The sequence below is a fragment of the Hyperolius riggenbachi genome, chromosome 4 (assembly GCF_040937935.1).
Source record: "Hyperolius riggenbachi isolate aHypRig1 chromosome 4, aHypRig1.pri, whole genome shotgun sequence".
NCBI lineage: Eukaryota > Metazoa > Chordata > Amphibia > Anura > Hyperoliidae > Hyperolius > Hyperolius riggenbachi.
In genome coordinates, this window is record NC_090649.1 from 15,734,772 (window position 1) to 15,759,276 (window position 24,505).

The 24,505-nt window shown below is 47.4% G+C and overlaps 1 protein-coding gene across 3 annotated transcripts in view; it reads right to left on the minus strand.

The window, feature by feature from the left end:
* Positions 1-24,505, minus strand: part of LOC137570311 (cytochrome P450 2G1-like) — a 56,175-nt gene that overhangs the window by 14,990 nt on the left and 16,680 nt on the right. For all 3 annotated transcript variants that reach the window (XM_068278952.1, XM_068278951.1, XM_068278953.1), the window contains exons 2-7: positions 22,233-22,395; positions 15,491-15,715; positions 11,240-11,400; positions 10,124-10,300; positions 9,434-9,575; positions 3,800-3,987 (exon numbers count right to left, since the gene is read on the minus strand). In XM_068278952.1, coding sequence (XP_068135053.1) covers positions 3,800-3,987; positions 9,434-9,575; positions 10,124-10,300; positions 11,240-11,400; positions 15,491-15,715; positions 22,233-22,395 — 1,056 coding nt within the window. The remainder of the gene's footprint in view (positions 1-3,799; positions 3,988-9,433; positions 9,576-10,123; positions 10,301-11,239; positions 11,401-15,490; positions 15,716-22,232; positions 22,396-24,505) is intronic.

A 24,505-nucleotide genomic window follows, 5' to 3' on the forward strand; every position in this document is an offset into this window, starting at 1 on the left:
TGTTGGTTGTTGTGTTTGATGAACACTGGGAGACCTCAAGAGCACTACTCCGGAAAGTGACAGTGTCAGCGTCGTCTGATGTTTGTGAATGTTGTGAACCACGCAATGGCTGGGCTACCGCTGCTGCTGAGGCGGGTCTGGTGGTGAGTCTGGTGAACCCAAGGGAGGCAGTGTTGCTGGTACCCTGTCCTGCCGAGTTTGCCCACAGAGTGGGATGTTTGGATAGCATGTGGCGGCTCATGCTGGTGGTGGAGAGGTTGTTAATACTTTTCCCCCTGCTCAGGCGGGTCTTGCACACCTTGCAAATCGCCATGGTAACATCCTCAGTGCAGTCTTCAAAGAAAGCCCAGACTTTGGAGCACCTGCCTCCTTGCTGGCGATTTCTGTTTCCTCCTCTTTTGCCTCTCACTTGAACTTCCACGCTTGTGGTGCCTGAAATTGCGCGCCGCCTACCTTGTGGCACAAGGCGAACTCGTGCAGCAGTGGGTTCTTCAACAGACTCATCTGTGCTGCTGCTACGACGGCGATGTTCTCGTTCACAAACAAAATCTGGGTCTCTGTCCACATTGTCCATACCCTCCTCTTCCATCTCCTCAAACTCGTCATATGTCATTGTGGGGGCCGCCGCCGTGGAGTAGAGCTCCCCAGAACAACCTCTGCGCAGCTCACTCCAACGTCGTCTTCCAGATCTTGTCGGCCGACCTCCTGCAATTGCAACCCCTCCTGCCCAACTTGCTCTGGGATTTGGGTTTCCGAGTCCTCCTCGGACTCGCCTTGTATTTCAGTGCGCGGTGCATTTCCCACAGTTAATGGTTGTGAATCTGGGCACAACATTTCTGGCTGTTCCTCCATTGACCTTTGAAAGGTGGAAGTTTGTTGGGCTGGGAATAGCTTCTGCGAATACCCCATTGTGTCCTGAGGTAATTCATCGGACTGGTTATCTGGCAGTTGTGTGCGTGGTGTCGCTGCCGGTTGTGTCAGCTTTGTGCCCACTGGCTCCTTGTAACTGGCTGAGGACTCGGACCTCGTGCGTGATGTGCTGGTGCTGCTTAACCCACTGCTGGACGCTTGAGAGGTCATCCAAGTAATTATCTGGTCCTGTTCTTTTGGATCTGTGAGGGTGGTTGTCCTGGACAACATGGGCGGTATTGAGTGGGTTTTCTTGGGTGCTCCCCTGTGGCCTGTACGTAAACCGTCAGGGAAAACACCTCTTCCCTTGCCCCTCCCTCTTTCACCGGATTTCTTCCTCATTTTACTTATCCTTACAGTACACGCTGACTGGCAGCAGTACAGTGGCAGTACAGAAATGCTATACAGTACCACTATTCCCAGCAGCGACACAGAGCACAATGCTATACAGTGGCGGGTGAGCGGTGTACCACTATTCCCAGCAGCGACACAGAGCACAATGCTATACAGTGGCGGGTGAGCGGTGTACCACTATTCCCAGCAGCGACACAGAGCACAATGCTATACAGTGGCGGGTGAGCGGTGTACCACTATTCCCAGCAGCGACACAGAGCACAATGCTATACAGTGGCGGGTGAGCGGTGTACTACTATTCCCAGAAGACACAGAGTGGCAGTAAACAGAATGCTATATAGTGTGGCTGAGCGAGGTACACAGAGTGGCAGTAAACAGAATGCTATATAGTGTGGCTGAGCGAGCGGTGTACTACTATTCCCAGCAGACACAGAACAGTAAACAGAATGCTATATAGTGTGGCTGAGCGGTGTACCACTATTCCCAGCAGCGACACACAGCACAATGCTATACAGTGGCGGGTGAGCGGTGTACCACTATTCCCAGCAGCGACACAGAGCACAATGCTATACAATGGCGGGTGAGCGGTGTACCACTATTCCCAGCAGCGACACAGAGCACAATGCTATACAGTGGCGGGTGAGCGGTGTACCACTATTCCCAGCAGCGACACAGAGAACAATGCTATACAGTGGCGGGTGAGCGGTGTACTACTATTCCCAGAAGACACAGAGTGGCAGTAAACAGAATGCTATATAGTGTGGCTGAGCGAGGTACACAGAGTGGCAGTAAACAGAATGCTATATAGTGTGGCTGAGCGAGCGGTGTACTACTATTCCCAGCAGACACAGAACAGTAAACAGAATGCTATATAGTGTGGCTGAGCGAGCGGTGTACTACTATTCCCAGCAGACACAGAACAGTAAACAGAATGCTATATAGTGTGGCTGAGCGAGGTACACAGAGTGGCAGTAAACAGAATGCTGAGCGAGCGGTGTACTACTATTCCCAGCAGCGACACAATGACTGGGGGGACCCTGGCTAGCGTGGCTGGAGCGCGAACTACCCTGCCTGCCTACCCAAAGCTAAACCCACAGACAAATGGCGGAAATATGACGTGGTTCGGGTATTTATTTACCCGAACCACGTGACAGTTCGGCCAATCAGAGCGCGTTCGGGTCCGAACCACGTGACCCGTTCGGCCAATCACAGCGCTAGCTGAACGTTCGGGGAACGTTCGGCCATGCGCTCTTAGTTCGGCCATGTGGCCGAACGGTTTGGCCGAACACCACTAGGTGTTCGGCCGAAGTCGAACATCACCCGAACAGGGTGATGTTCTGCAGAACCCGAACAGTGGCGAACACTGTTCGCCCAACACTAACTACTATACACACACACTACATGATACATATATACACATATGACAATGGTAGGGACTAGATTGTGAGCCACTCTGAAGGACAATTAGTGACAAGACAATATGCTCTGTACAGCACTGTGGAAGATGTTGGTGCTAAATAAATACTAAATAATAATTAATATTTTCCTGACATTTTTCATTTTGGTGCAGGGAGAAGTCGGAAGAGGCAATCTCAGGGAAAATAACAAATGTTTTTACTTTACTGATAACCTAATTTCTCCCTTCCTGCACATGACATAATTCGGTTCCAGCTATTGCCGACATCCAAATTACGGTGATTTTATTGCGGTGACCAAATCTGGCACAGTGCGGGTCCGGAGCGTACACCAAAATAACCTGCTTCGATCTACGCCTCTTTGGCTAAATGACCTCCTTCACCCCCTGTATTCCCACAGGCCACAGTCAGCGGGAAGTTTCCTCACCAGGGGCGTAGCAATAGGGGGTGCAGAGGTAGCGACCGCATCGGGGCCCTTGGGCCAGAGGGGCCCCGTAGGGCCCTTCCTCAACTACAGCATTAGCTCTCTATTGGTCCTGTACTCATAATAATCACTTCTATAGATACTTTGAATAGTGGTAATCATTAACAAGCTGTTCCCCATCCCTTTCTCGCACCTCTGACACTGTAGTTGCCATTGGCAGGGATTGCTATGTATAGAGTGCTTGGGGGTAATCAGTAACAAGCTGCTCCCCATCCCCTTCTTGCACCTCTGACACTGTAGTTGCCATTGGCAGGGATTGCTATGTATAGAGTGCTTGGGGTAATCAGTAACAAGCTGCTCCCCATCCCCTTCTTGCACCTCTGACACTGTAGTGGCCATTGGCAGGGATTGCTATGTATAGAGTGCTTGGGGGTAATCAGTAACAAGCTGCTCCCCATCCCCTTCTTGCACCTCTGACACTGTAGTTGCCATTGGCAGGGATTGCTATGTATAGAGTGCTTGGGGGGTAATCAGTAACAAGCTGTTCCCCATCCCTTTCTCGCACCTCTGACACTGTAGTTGCCATAGGCAGGGTTTGGTGCGCCATATCAATTGTTATGTATAGAGTGTTTGGGGGGCCCCACTGTAAAACTTGCATCGGGGCCCACAGCTCCTTAGCTACGCCACTGTTCCTCACCTTGGGAATGTTGCATCCTCTGAACTTTGTGTCTTCTGCCATTTTGTGTGCAACCCCCAATGGAGAGATGTCCACGAATCTCATCACCTCATGCACCACGGCGTTGGAATACGGTAGCTGGAAACGGTCTGCGATTCCGGGAAGTCTGTCTGGACCAATCACCTCATCCAACTCCTTCTGCATTTGCTCTGCAGACAAACAGGTCAGTGTTCACCCAACATCTAGGTAACAACCATAACAGTTTTCTTCCTGAGCGATTGGATTCCCTGCAAAGGCTTTTTGGGGAACTGTCATGGTGGCCACACGTGATACAAAAATGATCCAAAGGACAGGTTGTACAGAAGAACTGGATGGTTTTTTTTTTTATCTGTTTGAGAAACTTGATTGAATTAGCTTTTTTTTTTCAATTAAAGAAGATTGGGAGTCGTGGATTCATTTTTTATATAACATTTAATGGTGTAGGGTAGAGTGCCCATTTTTTGATTTATAGATCCAATAATTCTTTTTTCAGAGTTTCCCATTCCAAATTGGAGAAAAGTGTATTTTTTTTCATTTTATCTCGTTTTTCCCTATAAAATACATAGAAAATAAAGTAATTACTGAAAACAAGTATTACCCACAAAAAGCCTGATTTGTGGCAAGAAAAAACAAGATATAGGTCATTCAGGTGTGAGAAGTAGTGATAAAGTTATGGCCAAATTAATGGTAGTAGCGCTGACAGGTAAAAATGGCTCTTGATGGTAAGGGTAAAATAGCCTGTGGGCTGAAGTCGTTAAATAGGCCCTGTAGTGACACATAGTGGATCACCATAAATTATTCAGGATAGACATTTTCATGTTAATTTTCCTGGTTTCAGCATAAAAAACATGTCCTATGTCTATATATTGCTGTATATTGGTATGTAACCCCTCCCTCCCAGTGATGTCACAGCCCAGGCTGTTTAGCTATACAGAATTCTCCTCCCAGAACATTTCTGGAAACCAGGTATTGTTTCTACTGGCTTCAGAACACAGAGTAAACAAAACATTCTGCAGAGACCACCTGACAGGACTAAAGATGTGATGAATTTCAGACTGTAAATCAGGGTGAGGAAAGATTTTACAATGAGCAAAAACTGACTAAATAATCTATAAATGAACATTGTAGAGCAAATAAAAAAAGGAGGTTTATTCATTTCATTATTTTTGCCACAGTTCCTCTTTAAGATGCATATTTTGACTTAATTGCCATTTGTGGTTAATCCTATATGACTGTGAGGCCCGGTGGATATCCTGTCTTCTAACCAGTGCCTATGCCCCAATCTCCCCCGCAGTCTTCACCCTGCGTGGCACATTCCCGCTCAGCCTCGGGAGACTCTCCACGTCTGTACAGAATGTGGGTACATGCGAAAATGGCGCATGGTGATGCCGCTAATCTGTCTTCCGCTGATTGTTAATTGACGTTAACACTAAATCGTTAATTACCGTTTTAAAAGCGTCTTCTCAAAAACGCTAACTAATGTTTATATTGATATTAATAACTCTAACGCTCTTAATAGTAATCTTTATTTAAAGCTATTATTTTTTTCTTGACTAATTGCTATTTTTCATTTTCATTGCTTATAGTTTATGAACCTTAACGGTAGGCTATGCAATGAAAATTTAATTTCCTATTTTCTTTTGGAAGATTTTTATTTTTTTTTTAAACCTCCAATCCTGCAGTTACAGTGTATTAAAGTTAGTTAACGCTTACAGTACTGCACATTACTTGAACAAAGTTGATAACGTTAATGTTAATATTGTTTTTTTTTTAAATCCTGAATCTGGGACATCTTTAGAATTTTTAACAGTGTTACATTAAATCCTTTCACCGTTGTGCAGTTAACTAATAGTCTGCTGTTTGACTTATGTATGGCGCTATTGATAAATAAGGGCACTGTGCGCAATAACGTCTACTGTTTGGCATATGTATTGTACTATTGATAAACAGGCCCGTTTTTAGGGCCGTGCGGTCGCCCTGGGCGCCGAAGGAGTTGTGGGCGCTGCAATGGAGGGGGGAGTCAGCCACGGAGAGGGCAGCCAGACCTCCCCCTCCCTTCCTCGCCGCGGGCGCCCTCCGTGCTCCCCCCTCTGAGTCTGACTGCAGGGAAGGGAAGCGATGTCACCGCTGTGTAGGGAGGGGCAACTCACCTCCCTGGATCCAATCGCAGCCGGTCTCCTCTTCTGGCTTCTCCTTACAGCCGCTGATACACACGCTGCTTCCGGCTACAGGGAGCAGCGTGTGTATCAGCGGCTATGAAGAGAAGACAGAAGAGGAGACCGGCTGCGATTGGATCCAGGGAGGTGAGTTGCCCCTCCCTACACAGCGGTGACTTATATGTACAGCGCTATTGATAAATAACACTACTGTGCACAATAACGACTGCTGTTTGGCATATGTACTGAGCTATTGATAAATAACGTCACTGTGCGCAATAACGTCTGCTGTTTGGCATATGTACTGAGCTATTGATAAATAACGTTACTGTGCGCAATGACGTCTGCTGTTTGGCATATGTATTGCACTATTGATAAATAACGGCACTGTGCGCAATAACGTCTGCTGTTTGGCATATGTACTGAGCTATTGATGAATAACGGCACTGTGCACAATAACGACTGCTGTTTGGCATATGTACTGAGCTATTGATAAATAACGGCACTGTGCACAATAACGACTGCTGTTTGGCATATGTACAGCGCTATTGTTAAATAACAGCACTGTGCGCAATAACGTCTGCTGTTTGGCATATGTACTGAGCTATTGATAAATAACGTTACTGTGCGCAATGACGTCTGCTGTTTGGCATATGTATTGCACTATTGATAAATAACGTCACTGTGCGCAATAACGACTGCTGTTTGGCATATGTACAGCGCTATTGATAAATAACAGCACTGTGCGCAATAACGTCTGCTGTTTGGCATATGTACTGAGCTATTGATAAATAACGTCACTGTGCGCAATAACGTCTGCTGTTTGGCATATGTATTGCACTATTGATAAATAACGCTACTGTGCACAATAACGACTGCTGTTTGGCATATGTACAGCGCTATTGATAAATAACAGCACTGTGCGCAATAACGTCTGCTGTTTGGCATATGTACTGAGCTATTGATAAATAACGTTACTGTGCGCAATGACGTCTGCTGTTTGGCATATGTATTGCACTATTGATAAATAACAGCACTGTGCGCAATGACGTCTGCTGTTTGGCATATGTACTGAGCTATTGATAAATAACGTTACTGTGCGCAATGACGTCTGCTGTTTGGCATATGTACAGCGCTATTGATAAATAAAAGCACTGTGCGCAATAACGTCTGCTGTTTGGCATATGTACTGAGCTATTGATAAATAACGTCACTGTGCACAATAACGTCTGCTGTTTGGCATATGTACAGCGCTATTGATAAATAACAGCACTGTGCGCAATAACGTCTGCTGTTTGGCATATGTACTGAGCTATTGATAAATAACGTTACTGTGCGCAATGACGTCTGCTGTTTGGCATATGTATTGCACTATTGATAAATAACGTCACTGTGCGCAATAACGTCTGCTGTTTGGCATATGTATTGCACTATTGATAAATAACGTCACTGTGCGCAATAACGTCTGCTGTTTGGCATATGTACAGCGCTATTGATAAATAACAGCACTGTGCGCAATAACGTCTGCTGTTTGGCATATGTATTGCACTATTGATAAATAATAGCACTGTGCGCAATAACGTCTGCTGTTTGGCATATGTATTGCACTATTGATAAATAACGGCACTGTGCACAATAACGTCTGCTGTTTGGCATATGTACTGCGCTATTTATAAATAAGGGCACTGTGCGCAATAACGTCTGCTGTTTGGCATATGTACTGAGCTATTGATAAATAACGTTACTGTGCGCAATGACGTCTGCTGTTTGGCATATGTATTGCACTATTGATAAATAACAGCACTGTGCGCAATGACGTCTGCTGTTTGGCATATGTACTGAGCTATTGATAAATAACGTTACTGTGCGCAATGACGTCTGCTGTTTGGCATATGTACAGCGCTATTGATAAATAACAGCACTGTGCGCAATAACGTCTGCTGTTTGGCATATGTACTGAGCTATTGATAAATAACGTCACTGTGCACAATAACGTCTGCTGTTTGGCATATGTACAGCGCTATTGATAAATAACAGCACTGTGCGCAATAACGTCTGCTGTTTGGCATATGTACTGAGCTATTGATAAATAACGTTACTGTGCGCAATGACGTCTGCTGTTTGGCATATGTATTGCACTATTGATAAATAACGTCACTGTGCGCAATAACGTCTGCTGTTTGGCATATGTATTGCACTATTGATAAATAACGTCACTGTGCGCAATAACGTCTGCTGTTTGGCATATGTACAGCGCTATTGATAAATAACAGCACTGTGCGCAATAACGTCTGCTGTTTGGCATATGTATTGCACTATTGATAAATAATAGCACTGTGCGCAATAACGTCTGCTGTTTGGCATATGTATTGCACTATTGATAAATAACGGCACTGTGCACAATAACGTCTGCTGTTTGGCATATGTACTGCGCTATTTATAAATAAGGGCACTGTGCGCAATAACGTCTGCTGTTTGGCATATGTACTGAGCTATTGTTATTTATATAGCGCCGACATATTACGCAGCGCTGTACAGTGTGTGTGTATATATATATATATATATATATATATATATTGTCTTGTCCCTAACTGTCCCTCAAAGGAGCTCACAATCTAATCCCTACCATTGCCATATGTCTATATTATGTAGTGTAAGTACTGTAGTCGAGGGCCAATTTTTTTTTTTAGGGGGAGCCAATTAACTTATCTGTATGTTTTTGGAATGTGGTAGGAAACCGGAGTGCCCGGAGGAAACCCACGCAGACACAGAGAGAACATACAAACTCTTTGCAGATAGTGCCCTGGCTGGGATTCGAACCAGGGACCCAGCGCTGCAAGGCGAGAGAGCTAACCACTACGCCACCGTGCTGCTATTGATAAATAACGGCACTGTGCACAATAACGTCTGCTGTTTGGCATATGTACTGCGCTATTTATAAATAAGGGCACTGTGCGCAATAACGTCTGCTGTTTGGCATATGTACTGCGCTATTTATAAATAAGGGCACTGTGCGCAATAACGTCTGCTGTTTGGCATATGTACTGCGGTATTGATAAATAACGTTACTGTGCACAATAACATCTGCTGTTTGGCATATGTACTGCGCCATTGATAAATAAATAACGGCACTGTGCGCAATAACGTCTGCTGTTTGGCATATGTACTGCGCTATTGATAAATAACGGCACTGTGCGCAATAACGTCTGCTGTTTGGCATATGTACTGCGCTATTGATAAATAACGGCACTGTGCGCTGTCTTTGTTTTTCTCTGTGCGCCATCATTATGCAGTACGATTGTTAAATAGCGATAAGCGTATGTTTTCAATGCGGCGCCATTTTGAAGCATAGGCAGTGAGCGCCATTATTCTCTGATCCGCAGCATGTGGTTACACACAGGCCTTTATGTGTGAAGTTTAGGAACTGATTGCATTGAGATACCACCCAAAAATCACCTACCCTGGATACGTGGGTAACTTATCATCGCCAGCAGAGCGAACTGCAAGGTGTTGGCCGTGGTGTCTGTTCCTCCAACAAACATCTCGAAGATGGTGGCCAGGAGGTTTTCTTCACAGAAGATTCTATTTTCTTCTTCACTTTCCTGAAATGTAAAAAATATGATAGTGGGCAGTTTCAATGGCTTTTAAGAACGTCTGCTTATTGCCTAGAAGCAACTGGCTGCTCTAGAGAGAGTCCACCGGGTGTTGATAGATCTTCTGTTCTCGCAACATAAGGGGGGGGGGGGGGTTAGACAGCACACAAGGAGAATTAAAACACTTTAAAATTGGAAGAAAAAACGCATATCTGCCCTGATGAACCAGCCAAACTTATAGGACTGGTAAGTTTTGCACATGACAGAGATAGGACACGTTTCGTGGGTGTCCCCCGTTTCTTCAGGTACTTTTCTTTGGACATTTCCTGTCACCTTACTGCTCTCCATCACCTGGGGCAACCACTGCTGTGGGCCCAGGAAGATCAGAATCAACACTTTTACTTGGGATTAGTGATAGCTTTCATAAAAATGTAATGCAAACAAAAAGCTAAAATCCAAACAGGTGTCGGCAAATCACACAAACAGATCTGATATCAAATAAGTATTGAGGAACATAGAGGAAAGTTTCCAGTATCTAAAAATCTCCTACAACCAACCTTCTCGGCCTGGATGAGGAAGCAGTCGATGAAGTCTCGGGGAGAGTCGGGGTTGAAGGACCTCTTGTGACGCTGGATCTCCTCCTTGATGAACGATTTCACCTCCTCGCAGTCCTGGAAGACCTTCTGATGGGGGCCGGGCAGATGGTCCATGGTCTTGTGGAAGATGTTGTACACCTGGAGACACAATGAAGCCAAAAAAGAACTTACAAGAACATCACCAGCAATTTATTGAGCTAAAGACATTTCTGCCAGAGAGGAGATCCCAACACGTCAGTAACACTAAACTGAGAGATATCGGGCCTGATCCAATTCACTTCCCTTCCTGGGTGATTTTCACAGCTTATAAATAAAAACACCCGTTAAACGACCAGCAAGCAAGGAAATACTCAGAATGATTTTTACAGTAATTTTTTACCTACTTGTTGGTACTTTTTCAGTTGCAGTTGAGTGCTGAAAACGTACCTTTTACAGAAGAGGTAAAAGTGAATTGGATGTGGCCTGTTATTCTCATGGTATGAAGCTCTCCTGCGCCCCTTCTAGAGATTCTGGAATCTGAAAGGAAATTCTACCCACCTAGTCATTAGTAAAGCAGTCAGGGCCACCACTGCCATAGAGGCAAGAGGGGAATTGCCCCAGGGCCCTGACCTCTGCAGGGGCCCCCAACCCAACTGTGCCAAATGCTGCTCTCCCCACAGTCCTCCGCAGGGCCCCCTGCATATTGAAGCTGCATTAATTGCTCACCCACAGGGCCAGTTCTAGAGTTTTTTTCTACCTGAGGCAAACTATTGTTAGCTAGGTACAGTTGCCCCCAGTATAGGTTAGCCAAGTACAGTTGCCCCCAGTATAGGTTGGCCAGGTACAGTTGCCTCCACCCTCCAGTATAGGTTAGCCAGGTACAGTTGCCTCCAGTATAGGTTAGCCAGGTACAGTTGCCCCCAGTATAGGTTGGCCAGGCACTCTTTTCACCTCCTGTTCCTGCCTGGTGCTGCCCCCAGATTTCTGCCGCCTGAGTAAGTCGCCTCACTTGGCATCATGGGCGGACGGGGCCTGCTCACCCATCCCGGCGGGTACTTTCTACATGAAACCTCCATGAACTCAGTAACAGACACTAACCACTCCCAGAGGATTCCGGACTAACACAAACATGTTGTTGATGATCTGGATGAATTTCAGAAAGGTCTTATCTTCATAGTCCCAGCGACGGCCGAACACCACCAGGTTGATCAGCACGTTCACAGCACGTCCCAGACCCGACTGAGGATCGAAAGGTTTGCCTGGAAACAGAAGACGATGTGTCACCCCAACCACGGCATTTCCCTGTTTAATGTGGGTCCAACGTGGGTCCAAGCATGTCCGATTGACACATTCAACCTATTTTGTCCAGAAATCAGTTGAATCGTCACTCCGGCATGCTTGCGACAGCATCGATTCGATAATTATTGAATTGGTTGGTCAGTCGGCCTCCAAGTCACTAGATGTATGGCCACCTTTATACTAGTCCCAGTTTATTAGTAAACACTAAAGTAAGTCAGCATCAGATACTTCTGGAGCACCAGAAGGGAGCGGAGGACGAGCAGGGCGTCCTCCGTGGATTATGATAATAAAAAGGTAAAGTGTCATTTTAGTAATTTTGGCCTCGGAAGTCCTTTAAGGCAGGGGTCCCCAACCTTTTCCGGCCCGGGGACCACTTTCTGACCAAATTTTTTTCCGGGCCCGCCATGGGGTGGGTGGTCGAGGGTCGGGAAGTGGGTCTGGCGAGGGTGCAGTGGCATAGCTAGCATAGTTGCCCCAGTATAGCCAGTATAGTGCCCCAGTATAGCCAGTATAGTGCCCCAGTATAGCCAGTATAGTGCCCCAGTATAGCTAGTATAGTGCCCCAGTATAGCCAGTATAGTGCCCCAGTATAGCTAGTATAGTGCTCCAGTATAGTGCCCCAGTATAGCCAGTATAGTGCCCCAGTATAGTGCCCCAGTATAACTAGTATAGTCCCCCAGTATAGCTAGTATAGTGCCCCAGTATAGCCAGTATAGTGCCCCAGTATAGCCAGTATAGAGCCCCAGTATAGCCAGTATAGAGCCCCAGTATAGCCATTATAGAGCCCCAGTATAGCCAGTATAGTGCCCCAGTATAGCTAGTATAGTGCCCCAGTATAGATAGTATAGTGCCCCAGTATAGCCAGTATAGTGCCCAGTATAGCCCCCCAGTATAGTGCCCCAGTATAGCCAGTATAGTGCCCCAGTATAGCCAGTATAGTGCCCCGGTATAGCCAGTATAGTGCCCCAGTATAGTGCCCCGGTATAGCCAGTATAGTGCCCTGGTATAGCCAGTATAGTGCCCCAGTATAGTGCCCCGGTATAGCCAGTATAGTGCCCCAGTATGGGTAGGTGGTGCCCCCCGCCCGTCCCCGCCGCTGTTATTACCTTAACAGCGGCCACTCTCCCCTCTCCGGCGCGTGTATTTATTCAAGCAGCGTATCTCCCGGCTGCTCTGTGTGATGCGGCAGGAAGCAGGGCAGCGGCTTCCTGTAGCGGCGATGTGTATCGCCGTTACTATGGTAACCGAGCCCTGCCTCCTGCGCATCACACAGAGCAGCCGGGAGATACGCTGCTTGAATAAATACACGCGCCGGAGAGGGGAGAGTGGCCGCTGTTAAGGTAATAACAGCGGCGGGGACGGGCGGAAGGGGGGGGGGGGAAGAGGACAGTCCTGCGGCCCAACTGGGAGCGTCCCGCTGACCACCAGTGGGTCGCGGACCACAGGTTGGTGATCCCTGCTTTAAGGGGTAGAGAGCGCTGGTAGCATAAACGATGGAATACCAGCACGGTGGCGTAGTGGTTAGCTCTCTCGCCTTGCAGCGCTGGGTCCCTGGTTCGAATCCCGGCCAGGGCACTATCTGCAAAGAGTTTGTATGTTCTCTCCGTGTCTGTGTGGGTTTCCTCCGGGCACTCCGGTTTCCTCCCACATTCCAAAAACATACAGATAAGTTAATTGGCTCCCCCTAAAAAAAAAATTGGCCCTAGACTACAGTACTTACAGTACATAATATAGATATATGGCAATGGTAGGGATTAGATTGTGAGCTCCTTTGAGGGACAGTTAGTGACAAGATATATATATACACTGTACAGCGCTGCGTAATATGTCAGCGCTATATAAATACTAAATAATAATAATAATAATAAATAATACCAAAAAATTACCGCTCATACTGGGTGCAAGCGCCATCCACGCCACACACCGGGAACCTCGGGCCACCCACTCTGCTGTCTCTTATGACGGCAGAGCTCTGTGAGCTGGTCAGGAGCCGCTTTCATTGGCTCCTGACAGTGTCTATCAATGTAAGGCAATGGGAGCTGCTTACATTGATAGACACGGCAAGGAGCTAAGGAAACGGCTCCTGACCGGAGCACAGAGGTCTGCCGTCATATAGACAGCAGGGCGAGTGAGCATCGGCGGGAAACGTGCGGCGTCTGTGAGCTGAAATCTACGCCCTGGCAGCCACAACAGCATCAAAACAGGACATAGATTTCAACTAGTGTCATCCTTAACAGGTTATCGGATGACACACAGCGACTGTTTGAGTTTTTAACAACATTTCTGTAAAATGTGTCCAACAATTACTTGCTGACCAGCAGCTAAACCACTGGAGATGAAATGGGGCCTGGGGCAAGGTAGCAGTTTTTACCCACTACTGATGATCACCTGGCTTTTTTTAGTAAGATTTGGTGGGGCTAGCATCTATTAGGCCTCCAGGCTCTAGGCAGCTGCCTAAGGTTTTCCTTGTGTATGATCCAGCTCTATTACAAGGAGTGGGGTGGGTGGCCCTCTGGGTGGTGTAAGGGTGAGTACTGATTACTAACTTACCAGCTGTGTCCTCTATGGCCTGTATCAGGTGCTGAGCTTCCTCCTGCACTCGCTCCTCCATGAGTGACCTCATACCTGCTGTGTCCTCTATGGCCTGTATCATGTGCTGAGCTTCCTCCTGTACTCTCTCCTCCATGAGTGGCCTCTTACCTGCTGTGTCCTCTATGGCCTGTATCAGGTGCTGAGCTTCCTCCTGCACTCGCTCCTCCATGAGTAGCCTCTTAACTGCTGTGTCCTCTATGGCTCGTATCAGGTGCTGAGCTTCCTCCTGCACTCTCTCCTCCATGAGTGGCCTCTTACCTGCTGTGTCCTCTATGGCTCGTATCAGGTGCTGAGCTTCCTTCTGTGCTCTCTCCTCCATGAGTGACCTCTTACCTGCTGTGTCCTCTATGGCCTGTATCAGGTGCTGAGCCTCTTCCTGCACTCTCTCCTCCATGAGTGACCTCTTACCTGCTGTGTCCTCTATGGCCTGTATCAGGTGCTGAGCTTCCTCCTGCACTCGCTCCTCCATGAGTGACCTCATACCTGCTTTGTCCTCTATGGCCTGTATCAGGTGCTGAGCCTCCTCCTGCACTCGCTCCTCCATGAGTGACCTCATACCTGCTTTGTCCTCTATGGCCTGTATCAGGTGCTGAGCCTCCTCCTGCACTCTCTCCTCCATGAGTGACCTCATACCTGCTTTGTCCTCTATGGCCTGTATCAGGTGCTGAGCCTCCTCCTGCACTCGCTCCTTCATGAGTGACCTCATACCTGCTTTGTCCTCTATGGCCTGTATCAGGTGCTGAGCCTCTTCCTGCACTCTCTCCTCCATGAGTGACCTCTTACCTGCTGTGTCCTCTATGGCCTGTATCAGGTGCTGAGCTTCCTCCTGCACTCGCTCCTCCATGAGTGACCTCATACCTGCTTTGTCCTCTATGGCCTGTATCAGGTGCTGAGCCTCCTCCTGCACTCGCTCCTCCATGAGTGACCTCATACCTGCTTTGTCCTCTATGGCCTGTATCAGGTGCTGAGCCTCCTCCTGCACTCTCTCCTCCATGAGTGACCTCATACCTGCTTTGTCCTCTATGGCCTGTATCAGGTGCTGAGCCTCCTCCTGCACTCTCTCCTTCATGAGTGACCTCTTACCTGCTGTGTCTTCTATGGCCTGTATCAGGTGCCGAGCTTCCTCCTGCACTCGCTCCTTCATGAGTGACCTCATACCTGCTTTGTCCTCTATGGCCTGTATCAGGTGCTGAGCCTCCTCCTGCACTCGCTCCTCCATGAGTGACCTCATACCTGCTTTGTCCTCTATGGCCTGTATCAGGTGCTGAGCCTCCTCCTGCACTCTCTCCTCCATGAGTGACCTCTTGCCTGCTGTGTCCTCTATGGCCTGTATCAGGGGCTGAGCTTCCTCCTGCACTCTCTCCTCCATGAGTGGCCTCTTACCTGCTGTGTCCTCTATGGCCTGTATCAGGTGCTGAGCTTCCTCCTGCACTCTCTCCTCCATGAGTGGCCTCTTACCTGCTGTCTCCTCTACGGCTTGTAAGAGGTGCTGGGCTTCCTCCTGCACTCGCTCCTCCATGAGTGACCTCTTACCTGCTGTCTCCTCTACGGCTTGTAAGAGGTGCTGGGCTTCCTCCTGCACTCGCTCCTCCATGGATCTCTTGCCCATGCCGAAGTTCCGGAGTGTGGTCACTGGAAACCTCTTCGTCTGTTGCCAGTGCTCACCATTCCTTGTGACAATACCTAAAGTGGAGACAGGACACACAGGCTGTGACACCGTGACATACTCCACACTGGAGACCAATGCGATACAGCAAACCATTCCTGAGTCTGTTCAAATAAAATAGTCAGGAGGGAAGATTATTGGGGGATAAAATAGGAAACTGATAGGCCACTATAGTGTGGTATGTAATGCTAGATATACAGTATATAGAAGAATGATACAACTGTGGCTCATCACTAAGGCAAGCACTGTGCAGGCTGGTGGGGAGAAGAAACCCCACTCAGGTTAAGATAGATTTGAAAATAACGCAAACAGTCCACGCAGGGGCGTAACAGTAGGGGATGCAGCCCCTGCACCTGTGGGGGGCCCGGTGCCCCCCTAGGGTCCACTCAGGGCCTTTTTGGGGGGCAGGAGGAGTCACAACATGAGGGGAGAGCTTTGCACATTGGCGGGGAGGGGGACAGCCCCCCCTCCCTAACCGCGGGCTCTCCCCTCTGCGCTCCCCCCCTGCAATTATTTGTGGCAGCGGGCGGGCGGAGGCAGGCTGAACACATATCTCCATCGCGTTGGAGGTTCCGATCTGTAAGTGCTTCATGTTACTTCCTGTGTAAACAGGAAGTAGCATGAAGCTATTAGAGATCGGAGACCACAGTCCACTCCCTCCCATTTTTTTTTTTTATGTATTTTACTCTTCCTGGCACCTCTGCTTCATAATGCCTGATTCATCAAGCTGCTTAGCAGTGCAGCTTAATGTGAAAGAGCGCCCACTTTGCCTGCCTTGCATAGCAACGCTCACTGCTATGTAAGGAGCGTGCCTTCCTTAGTTACGTGCATTGCTTACATAGCAACGTGCATAACTGCGGGCAGTCCTGTGAAGTACCGTTACCGTGATACTTCACTCGCGGCTGCTACTGTTAATTTATATAGTTACAACTGAACTATGTACATTAGCATAGAAGCAGCCGCGAGTGAAGTATCGCGGTAATGATACTTCACAGGACTGCCCGCAGTTATGCATGTTGCTATGTAAGCAATGCACGTAACTAAGAAAGGCACGCAAGCGCTGCTATGTAAGGCAGGGAAAGTGGGCTCTCCTTCACATTAAGTTCACATCCTAAGCACTAAGCAGCGCAGCTTCATGAATCAGGCCCATGGTCTTCAACATTAAGGTGTCAATTCCTTAAAATATCGCATTTGGTATTTTAGACTTTTGTGTGCTAATTAATCGTTCTTTTCACAGGTGTGGTAGAAGTCCGGTAATTTCCCAAAGCCCAGTTGTTGGTAACAGACGAAAAGTGTGAGTTGCCCGTGTTGTTACATCTGTTCTCCGTGCAGAGACAGCGTTACAATAGTAAGAGGCATCCCAACATGCCTTTAGATGTACATGTTTTGTTGTACTGCCTCTGCTCGCTCTGAATCTGTCCATTGGTCTCCATTAGTCTTTCTTAAAATTGTATTTCTTTGCCACAGCTAAGATGAACTCCAAGAGACTTTACACATGCCCTGCTTAGGTGATTTCCCCACTAGTTCCTCTGCATCTTTAAATAGGAATGGAAGAGGTTAAACTGCCGAAGGGAGGCAGGGGAAGCGTCTTTTGTTCTTTCTCTCTCTCCTCGCTGCCTGGAGGGCAGGAAAGCTGGACCCGCTTCGGGTTCAATCAAAATCACTTGCAGGAAACAGGGGCTATTCCTATTGGCTTCTGCTCCTGTCAGTCATAGGGAATCGTCTCTGCTTCTGTGAGTTTTGGGAGTCCCACACTGACACCAACAGACGTGAACTGCCGGTAATCATCCAGGGCTTTACCGCATGCTGTAACCTTTATGAATTGACATTTACTGACATGAGTTGAGGTAATTACTGCACAAGGCGGTAATTTATCTCACTGCTCAGGAATGTCAGTTTTTCATGCAGTAACAGCTTTTATGAATTGACACTTTGCTAAGTGCTTGGTAAAGTCAGCTGTTTTCAGCATTACCGAATGAGGTAATGCTTGGTGAATTGACACCTAAGTGGGAGAAGTTTGCAATCTGGACCTGTGTCATATCAGATCACAGCAAAGGACACTGTGCGGTTGTGGATTGAACAGCTGTGCAGCTGCAGTTCATTTCCATTACTTAAAGTGGAGCTGAACTGTTGCACAGGACAGAAGCACAGAGAAATGCCCCCTCTATGTATTCAGAGAGTTTAGCCTGCCTAATTTACCCTCATCTGTGACTAATCACAAGTTGTAATTTGATCTCTCAGATGTGTCAGCTGACTGCCTTGGCAGAGCAGCTAATTTGTATACAGAGGATGTTAACCCTATGTCTGCTTTCGTGAAAGCAGGATGTAGACACACTGCAGATTCATTGCAGGATTTGTATCAGCTGTAACAAAGAAATGTTTTTCTGTAAAGGTTACTATGCTGTTGCTTACCTTTTAAAGCAGAGAGGAAGTTGTGAGCACTTCCTCAGGCTTCTGACCTCAATGTATAGGCTCCATGAAGCTGCCCCCCCCTACAATCAGCACAAATACAAATTGCATCATGCTTGGTTAGTGCTACGTTTGTGCCCATTTGTGCTGCAAAATTCAAAAATTCACTCATCGACTCTACAACATTGCAAAGGCTGAGGGAGCCTGAGTGAACTTTTGACCTTTATAAAAACATGAATATCTTAAAAACTATAAAAGATAGAAAAGATGATTTTGCAGCACGAATGAGCACATGCGCAGCACTACCCACCCACACCATTTCCATGTCTGTAGGTTGCTGTATGGGGGCCGGGTGATGGGATTGTTTTAGAAATAACGTGTTATTATCTTCAAAATGAAAGCAGCACAAATCTTAATTTTTGCAGCACAAATGAGCACAAACGTAGCACTAACCAAGCATGATGGAATTTTTATTTGTGCTGATTGTAGGGAGCCTGCTTCACACATATCCCATTTGGGGAAAGCAGTAGGCTAATAAAAGGAGCAGGGGAAACTGAAAAGTCTGCCATCTACAAACCGAGAATTGTTGTGTTAACAATGAAGGGAAAATATGCGTATGAGAGGAATCGGCGCAGGAGACTTGGGCGCAGGATACAGCCGGTATATGGCTGATCCTGCTTCTGCACAAGTTCCCGGCGGCGGTAATTACTATTCCCCCTCCTGGCCGCCATGGATAGTGGGGGATGGTGTAATTCGGCTTCCGGCGATTGCTGGAGGCCGAATTATAGTGTTGTATAAGTAACTTTAGCGAAGTTGCTCCCTGTGCGCTGCTATAGCAGTTATTCCTATTATGGCTTATGGTGGTGCTGGCTGCGTCCAAATCTCCTGCGCTGAAATGGAAGTGTTCGGGAAAATAGATCTGTTTATTGAGCAATTATAGGGACACTTTAGCTGTTCAGCGAATTAAAAGGTCTGTTTATTTTTAACATCAAATGCTTTCATAATATACAGTAAAGGTGGCCAGTTATGCTACTAATTCTGGTATATTCAACTATAATGCAAGCTGTATGCAATGTGTAACTGGGCCAATCACAATTCTTCAGGCTGGGTTCACATATGGCATAGCGTAAATAAGTAGTGTTTTAGGATGGCGCGTTTGCGATTTTCTATTGCGTTTTTACCGCATTTTTGGTGCATTTTGCGTTTGCGGATTTTTTTACGCAAATGCGTTTTTATGCGTTTTGCATGTGTTTTTATGCGTTTGCTGTTCGCTAATCGAAAAACATAAGTGCGTTTTGTATGTGTTTTTTTTTTTTTCATTTAAATTTATTCAAATCACTAAAAAGACAACAGGAAGTGGAAACACACCAGAGATCTTTATTTTTTAATTAAAAACGCTACATACAACGCATGGAAAACACAATGCATATGCATCACTATAGACTTTCATTATGTGCGCTTTGGCAGTCATCCTGCATATTATGCAACACTATGAGCGTCCCATAGACTAACATTGCTGCATAAAACACAGCGTTTCCCACTGCGCTAACGCTTCTGTTATGTGTGCACCCGGCCTCAGGAGGTGCAATTTGTAGGATGCCTGGAAGGAGTGATCAGGGGGGAACCGGCCTCTGGTCTTCCGATAAAAGGTGTCCATCCTGGTCCCAGAGGCGGGACAAGGTCCTCCAGCACCCAAGGCTGAGACACCAAAGTGCGCCCCTCCATCCCTGCCACCCCAGCCGTCACACACTGATTGCTATTAGACTAAGAGGCGCCACAGGGCCCACAACCTCCCCAACACCTTAATCTCTAGTTATCTGGCTTGCAGTCACTGCCATATATCCCCTTTTCTTATTTCTTTCTGCTTCAAACACAATTAGGAATGACAGCTGAATGAATTCTGCGCCCCCTCCTTCACTGCGCCCTGAGGCTGGAGCCTCTCCAGCCTATGCCTCGGCCCGGCCCTGCCTGGTCCATCAACTCCCCAGAGGCTGACTGAATGGATCTACCATGACCGAAGCTGAAGGGCTGGGGGCTTTGCTTAGGCATACTGCCCCTGGAAGTGGCGCTCCAGGTGCACCTGAAAAAACCTGAGATGTGGCAGATCTCAGGCGGAAGTAGGGTGCTTTGGTCTGTACTGCCCATATGCATCGCCAACTAACGCAGCTCCCCGGCCTTTTGGCTAGGGAGAGTGCGGAATTTTTATTACTCCGGCCGCAAGGCCGGGGCCAGCTTGCTGGCCCGGGGACTTGTCCCCAGGGGACTTCGGTTCCCACCTGGCTCCCCCTCGGGGGAGCCATGGACCGTGTGGGAGGCCATGTGGCCTTTGGGTCACCACTGTGGGGCCCGTGGCTGCCCATGCACGTTTTGTGGGGGTGTTTGTGCACTCCCACTTTTTCCGTGCACGGGGCTAATAGCCTTGCTTACTCCAGAACTCCTGTTGCATGAAACAGGAGCCAAGAAAGCTTAAAAAAAATTGTTGGCCCTGTTCACAGCTGCATGCAATTTGCAATCGCCACCATCATTAGCGATCTCTAAAGAAAAGTGTTTCATTATTTTGTCATCAGAGTACTTTGTTACCAGGAGCTGCTCTGATTGGCTGGCAGCAGCCTGGGTTTGGCATTCACAACAAAACTTTCTCAAACGGAAAATAAATTGCAAAATGGCCTTTACAGCAAAGCAAAACAGTATACTGACTACTCAGGATGGAAAGGAAATTATTTTATTTTCTCGGTGAGTGAGTGCTGCACATGACTTTACTACACACAGGGCTGCAGCTACCATAGGAAAAAATGGGCAATTGCCCCAGGGCCCCAGAGCCTGTAGGGGCCCCCAAGGTGTCCCTCCCCCATCTTAACTGTTTCTCCCCAGGGACTCTGCAGAGTCTGTTAAGTTGGGAGGTGGAAATGCAATGCTAACTATAATCAGAGAAAAAGCATGTGTGCATCAACCAAGTGAACCTGACAAATCTGGCTTTGCAAATTTGGCCTATTGGCTAATCACGAGACATTGCTCATGCAAATAAGCATTTGCTTTCGCATGCCTAAATATGCAGGGTCAAAACCAAAAACCGCAAATGGGGGCAATGGGAAGCCTCCTCGTGGCGCCCCTGGATAGTGCTGTATAGCATGAACTAATTCCCGCAGGGCGATTGTTTTGCGGTTTTTGGTTTTGACCCTGCATATTTAGGCATGCGAAAGCAAATGCTTATTTGCATGAGCAATGTCTCGTGATTAGCCAATAGGCCAAATTTGCTAAGCCAGATTTGTCAGGTTCACTTGGTTGATGCACACATGCTTTTTCTCTGATTATAGTTAGCATTGCATTTCTTTCTTCTGAGGGCAGGTAGTGAGTGGCTTGTTTTAGGAGGTGAGAGCCCTGGAGCAGGCTATTTGCGCCTGTCCGCCCCTTATGTGTCGCGCCCAGGTTATGCGCATATAGCAGAACGCAATGGACGTTGAGGTAAGTGCCTGTTTTTAATCCTGGGAGGTGTGTGCGGGCGGCTCTTCCCGGCGCTGGCCACGCTGGGGAGATCGCCTGCACCCCCTGGCCTCCACCTCCGGGGTGCCGCTGTGTGGGTTCCAGGCGGTGAGAGTGCCTGGGACCCCCGCGGCCCCCCGGTTGTATGGGGGCAATGGGAAGCCTCCTCGTGGCGCCCCTGGATAGTGCTGTATAGCATGAACTAATTCCCGCAGGGCGATTGTTTTGCGGTTTTTGGTTTTGACCCTGCATATTTAGGCATGCGAAAGCAAATGCTTATTTGCATGAGCAATGTCTCGTGATTAGCCAATAGGCCAAATTTGCTAAGCCAGATTTGTCAGGTTCACTTGGTTGATGCACACATGCTTTTTCTCTGATTATAGTTAAGTTGGGAGGTGATTGGGGGAGGGTCAGCAGCCAGCTCAGGGTCCCAGGTAGACAGTTTGGCTGCAACAAAGGTCATCTAATGGCGCTTTTTGGTCGGGGGGTGTCTGTTGGGGGGCCTCCAGGCTAATTTTGCCTTAGGGCCCAGTTGTTACTTGAACCGGCCCTAACTACACATGTAGTGCAAGAGTAGTTGTGCCTCACTTGTAGATACAGTATTTTAAAGTAACAAGTTATCTTATTGTATCTGGAAACACTCACCATATCCTTTCACCAGCCTCCCAGTTACGGCTACCGGCCAGCGTTCACTGAACTGAGGGGCGAAGGTGATCAATGCTTCCTTGATTGTCTTGTATCCACAAAGCACAACTGCGGGATAAGGTCCCATCCAAATAGTGAAGACGTCCCCATACTTCCTCCAGAACTTAAGGAAAACAAGAAGTGAGTGTGAGAAATGCAAAAGGGATTTATAAAGATCACATCCTAAATGGTATAAAAAAAATCTGTGTCGTACCACAAGGTTCAGAGTTCAGACCAATTCTTATAATATATTTATTTATTTATTTGTTAATCATTCAATATTTTAACTGCATCAAACAAAAGAAAAAAGGCAGGTACAGTCAATAAGTAAGAAGGTCACATATCACGTATCATATGGAAGTGTACATAATACAATAACATTTGTAAAGCACTTTTCTCCCATAGGACTCAAAGAGCATAGCTGTGTCTCAGATTAATACAGGGTTGCAGGCTGGGTTGTGTTACAGAGGAGATAGTCAGATGTTCATGAATGCCAGACTAAAGAGGTAGGTTTTCAGTTTAGACTTAAATGCTTCCAGGGATGGAGCTGTCCTGGTTGGGTGTGGCAGGGAGTTCTAAAGTGTAGGGGCAGCATGACAAAAGGCTCTGTTTTCAAAGGTTTTGAGGTGGACTCTGGGGGTGACCAAGGTGTTACGTCCTTTTGATCTAAGATTGTGGGGGGTGTGATGTAGTTGCAACAAGTCCTTCAGGTATCCAGGGCCCAGATTGTGCAAGGATTTGAATGTCAGTAAGCCAATCTTAAACAGAATTCTCCATTTTATCGGTAGCCAGTGGAGTGAGCTCAGGGTTGGTGTTATGTGGCAATGGCGGAGTTGGCTTGTTAACAGCCTTGCGGCAGCATTCTGTACTAATTGCAGGCGGTGTAAGTCTTTCTTATGCAGGCCTGTGTAGAGGACGTTGCAGTAGTCTAAACTTGATGTGATGAAGGCATGAACTAGAGTTGGAAGGTCGGCTGGAGGTATGAGGTGTTTAATCCTTGCAATATTCCTTAGATGAAAGAAGGAATGTTTCACAACAGCTGATTCCTGAAGCTTAATTTCCCATCAATTAGTATCCTGGTTATCTCAATGAAGAAAAGAAAAATAACTGGGTACAACAGTGTTGTTTTGAGGCAGTAACAGACAATCCTACCTAATAAAACCCCTGTGTCACTGTGACCTCCTCCTGTTGTCCCTGTGTCCGTGCTTCTGTGTACTGCGCATGCGCAGCACGGGTGCGGAGTTTAGAGCAGGAGGAAGACGGTGCCAGGGGGTGGGCATGTGCGCACGGGTGCAAGGACGGATGCGTGCGCGGGCATGCCCGCACATGCGCGGTGACATGCGGCCTGCGGCGGTGAAGGGCGGGAGGGGAGACTGATTGTGAGGGTGGCCTAGAGCCCATTATTATAACGGGCTTAGGTCCACTAGTTAGAGAATAAGCTTCCACAAGTTAAGTTAAAGGGTCCCTGGTCTAGGGGGTACAAGAATGAAAGAGAAAAAGTCAAAAAAGGGAGAGAGAAGAAAAGGGCAGATCAAACAGAGAGGGAAAAACAGGAGGGTAAGGACCTAAGATGATTGACCTCTAATTGCGTTTTTGTAATCATCAGAATCCTTGAACAAGGCCCAACAGGCCCAAGTTTTGACGTACTGATCCGCCTTTGTAACGATTGTGGAATTCTCTCCGTGGTCAGCGCACAAGACGTGCACTGACACTGCGGAAATCCTCCACAAGCGTATAATTTGAGAGAACCCAGCAAAAGGTGCAATGCACCTGTAGAGGGAAATTCCTGTCGGCAGATGGAGCTGTGGAGTGCAGAGGAACAGATCCTCTGCCCTGCCACAGACGCCAGACAGGAATTGTACGGAGGGAAGAAACACAGGGCAAGATAGCCCTGGTAGAGAGAGAGCAAAGCGACAGAGAGTATGTGTGTCCACCAATCTAGTCGCCACCCTGCGACGATGAACACACAACCATGAAGATCAGGTGAGAAGGCAATCGCAAGAGATGGCGATTGCTAACAGTGACACAAGACCGAATAAGCACAGAGGAGGAATGTATGTATGTCCACCAATCTAGTCGCCAACCCACGACGGTGCATACACAACAGCAGATATGAAGTAGGAACGCAATCGCGAGAGAGGCGATTGCCAGAGGTGACACAAGGCTACAGCAAGGCAGAGCACGAGAGTAGCAAAGGCACAGCAAATCATACAATGAGAAGATAAGGAAAATAA